Source organism: Petromyzon marinus, unplaced genomic scaffold, assembly GCF_048934315.1.
Source record: "Petromyzon marinus isolate PM22_M1 ecotype Great Lakes invasive population unplaced genomic scaffold, UKy_Petmar_22M1.pri1.0 PM_G_Scaffold_72, whole genome shotgun sequence".
Taxonomy (NCBI): domain Eukaryota; kingdom Metazoa; phylum Chordata; class Hyperoartia; order Petromyzontiformes; family Petromyzontidae; genus Petromyzon; species Petromyzon marinus.
The window spans coordinates 408,175-412,426 of NW_027423027.1; the positions used below are offsets into that span (position 1 = coordinate 408,175).

General features: G+C 48.9%; 1 protein-coding gene across 1 annotated transcript; it reads right to left on the minus strand.

Annotated features, from left to right (window-relative positions):
* Nucleotides 1–206: 206 nt before the first annotated feature.
* Nucleotides 207–3,391, minus strand: LOC142920537 (protein Wnt-5(I)-like). Its single transcript, XM_076062821.1, has 3 exons — nucleotides 3,245–3,391; nucleotides 1,675–1,984; nucleotides 207–318 (listed from the first exon to the last, which is right to left on the minus strand). The coding sequence occupies exons 1-3, from the start codon at nucleotides 3,389–3,391 to the stop codon at nucleotides 224–226; spliced, it is 552 nt and encodes a 183-aa protein (XP_075918936.1). The 3' UTR covers nucleotides 207–223.
* Between the last annotated feature and the right edge of the window lie 861 nt (nucleotides 3,392–4,252).

The following is a 4,252-nucleotide window of genomic DNA, read 5'->3' on the forward strand; positions in this document are numbered from 1 at the left end:
ATGTTGACAAGTGTATAGCAGGGTAGTGAAGTGTAGCGTATCAACGTGTAGCGTTTGTAGTAGTGTAATGTATAGTGTAACGCGGCTCGTAGCGATGGGCATGCTGGATGCCGTGGTGCCCCAAACAAACTTCGTGGGGGTCATCAAACACCCGCAGGACCCGGGGCTGAAACCAGATGGAGTCCAATTTCAGCCGAGGCCACCCCTAGGCTGCGGCTTGAGGCTACTTGCACAAGAATTGATCGGTCCATGGGCACAGCTTGCAATCGACGTTCCAGTGGAGTTGTTCCTTGCATCCGCATTGCTTCTCCACCGTGACTGGGGGGGGGGGGGGGGGGGGGACAGCGCGGGGCGAGAGTGCGAAACGAACGCGAGAACCGTCGTCGTTTTGACCGCGAGATTTTTTTCATCGCAATCTTGCGATCACCGTTGACGCCGCCGTCTCCGTGCCGGAGTTGCTTGGGTCGCTGTCCTAGCCCAAGTTTTTGTTTCTATCCTAGCCCAAGTTTTTGTTTCTATCCTAGCCCAAGTTTTTGTTTCTATCCTAGCCCAAGCGCTGTATATGCTGGTCATAGCGAAGTACCGTAGGATATGAAAGTATGTTATCTGCACGATGCGCCCTAATAAAAAAGAACGAAGGCAAGTTTTCCGAGGGACATTACAGTAGTGTAGAATAGTGTAGAGTGGTGTATAGTTGTATAGTGTAGCATGCAGCGTAGTGTATAGTGTGTGATGTATAGTGTAGTCGTGCATTGCAGTGTATAGTGTGCATGCTGAACTTCTTCACACCGTACGTAGCTAACCATGCTCAGGAGGTGCGGGGGAAGGGCAAACACTAAAAGTGCTTCTAAAGAAGAGCTTTAAATCTAAGCACCTTCTAATATCGGAAGAGCATTCCAGACGGCCGCAGAAGCACATCCGAGAGCGCTGCGCAATGATGCAGTGACCACCGCCTTTGTTCGATGGCCGAGCCAAAAAGCCGCTGCTACCAAGATGACCGGAGTTTGTTCCAACAGTTCACGCTCCTGGACGAGATCATTTTTTTTTACCGTGGTTTATTTGTGGAAAGCCGAGTGGCTGAGCGGAATCAAAATGGCTGACTCCGTTTCAGATCACGGGCTCCCAATTCCGTGTTTCGGCCGTCCGTAATTTCAACGATAAATGCTGCTACATTTGAGTTGTACATTTTTGCTCGATACCAGATTAGAAAAATTCAGAAAATGCCCTTTCACTGAAATGTGACACACATGTAGAGAGAGAGACAGCAGAGGTTGTGGGTTCGATGCCGGCCCCTGCTGCTGCATATTTGGAGTCTGCGTCTCATCATCATCACGGTGGCTAGTAGATGTTAACTATCTCGCCTGATATGCAGGGGTCGTGGGTTCAATCCCAACTCTGACAATGACCGCTGCTGTATGTTTGGAGCGTTTCAGATCTGCCTTGTGCTCGCGGATCTGGTCAGAGACGTGACGTTTCGTTTACCCAACGTAACAATTACCACATGTGCAACTTCGTCTGTAGACTCCAGGGTATTGCAGGTCAGGAATGACATCCTTCACAGATGGGATTAGATCACGGATTTTGTGTAATATGAAATAGTTGCCGCTTTTTAATGAATAGTTTTAGTTTATTTTCGGGGAGGGGAGGGGGGGGTGGGTGGGGTGAGGTACGCACCTTGAGAGGTGTCGTATCCTCTGTCACAGCACGTGACACAGCGTCCCTCGGTGGCCCCCTCCGAGGTGACGCTGCACTGTGGCCCCACCGTGCCGGGGACGCCGTGAGTCTCGTTGCGCTCGCAATACTCCGGGCTGGCGTTCACGTGAACCAGGTCGCTCACCGTGGGCGCCTTCAACCGCTCGTTCACCGCCTCCAGATGCCGGCGGGGCCAGCGGGCGGCGCCGCCCCTGCCGCCGTTGGCGCCTCCGGCACCGCCCCCACCGTTGTGGCTCACCAGCTGCACGGCGGAACTTTTGTCGTACTTTTCCTGCAGCAACCATCATCGTCGTCATCAGGGGATGTGGTGGTTGTTGAGTGAATGCGGGGAGCTCCCTTAGCTGTGAGGGACCCCCCCTCCCCCCCCCTCCCCCACCCCCCCCCCCCCCCCCGTCTGTAACCCTCCTATGGATTCATCCTCACTCTTGGTTCTTTTGGTAAAGTCACGTAGGTAAAGAAAATAAAAGATGCAAAATTTTTAATCACGACGTTTCGATCATCATCAGGTGTGACAACCACAGCAAGAACATTTTACTGAAGTGGGAGAGAAACCGGAGTCAAGGGGTTTATACTGGCCATGGTGGGGGGGGGGGAGTGGGCGGGGCTGTAGGTGCGGGAGGAGGGGCCAGTGGGGAGAGAGCCACGCATCTACAACGATTGCCGCCAACACGGATGGTGGCACTCGCAACAAAATAGCCGCACTGCCAAGCGCTGACGATGTAATTAACTCTGTAAAATAAACTAGTATCCGGTAAATAAGAGGGAACAACTATGAACTGTTAAATTTTACTTGGTTAATAACACATTTTAATGATTGCTCAGTTTGTATCTGTCCTCTGGGTTGAAGTTATGTCTGTGTTTGTATATCTGGATGGCTTCATGAACAAATCTTTGATGGTAGCCAGACGGCTTGCAGAGCACTTTGGTCTCGGAGAAAACAATATCATGGGAGCCCACGGCGTTGTAGCAGTGATCAGCCACGGTGGAAAAGTTAGTCCTGCCGTGTTTCAAATCTCGCGGATACGGTCTGAGACATGACATTTCGTTTCCCCAATGTAACAATCGAAACAAATGCAACTCAGTTTGTAAACTCCAGGGTATTGCATGTCAGGAATGACATCCTTCACAGATGGGATTAGATCAGGGATTGTGTACTGTACTGAATCGGACCTGGATCTTGTGCTTGTTTTTAAGATTTTGGAAATCTTTTTGGTAACGCCTGCTATGTATGGTGACGTGATGGTTCCCCACCCCCAGCATGCCCAGTATAAACCCCTTGACTCCGGCTTCTTTCCCACTTCAGTAAAATTTCTTGCTGTGGTTGTCACACCTGATGACGATTGCTTGTGTTGCAATCGAAACGTCGTGATTTTTTAAATATTTTTATTTTTTATTTTCTTTACCTCCGTGACTTTACCGAAAGATCCTTGCGGTCATGAAACTTCAAATCTAGAAGGCTTCATCCTCGTCACTCCCACCCCACACTCACCTCCTCTGGGTGCAGTCTCATCACCTGCAGCCGTGAGCTCACCTTCAGAAAGTTCCCAACGCTGCGAAAGTCGGCGAGCTGCTGCCAGCAGATTTTCACCATGCAGGTGCCAAATAACATGTGGCACTTGCAGCCCATGTACGCCAGATTGTACACCACCTGCAGCACCACCACCACCACCACCGTCATCATCGTCACCACCACCACCACACTCACCGCCACCATCATAATCGCCATTACCAACCGCCGTTCGCTAACAAGTGGCGGTGACGTCACGACGGCACCTGTGCCTGCGTCCGGGGATGGAATTCCTTTCCAGCTCAGACCCAGCGTGCCCTTCGCCACAAACATCACCTCTTGCTGTGTGTAACGGCTCTCTCGCTGCTCCAGCAGTTCAACTGCTGGGTTATGTTTTTTCGCCCTAAAGACGACCGCTTTGTGGTGTTGCGATCAAAACGGCGTGGACGTTTTATTATTTCTACCTCCGTGATGACTTTACCGAAAGAACCCAAAGGGGTGTGGATTCCTGCAGTCGCGAAAGCTTCAAATCAAGATTCATGCATAACAATAATCTTAAATGTAAGAACTGTATCCTGCGACCAGACGTTATTGTACTTGAAACATAAACCGGTAAAATTTTGATTTAAAGCTTTCGTGATTGCAGGGATTCAGATTCTTGGTTCTTTCGGTAAAGTCACGTAGAAGGGAAACAATAAAATAATAAATAAATATATAAACAAAAAATTTCTCACAATGTTTCGACTGCAACACAAGCAATCATCAGGTGTGAAAACCACAGCAAGAAAATTTGAAAAAAGTTTTGTTTTTTTTCTTCAAATTCTGATGATGATTGTTTGTGTTGCAGTCGAAATGTCGTGAGAATTTTAATGTTCATATTTTTATTTTGTATTATTTTATTGTTTCCCTTTTACGTGACTTCACTGAAAGAACCAAGAATATAACCGGTGAAAGTTAAAGCGAGAATCATTGCATCAATCACGATTGGTAATACAACCCGAGCCGACGAAGCCGAACCTAATTTGCATTGAT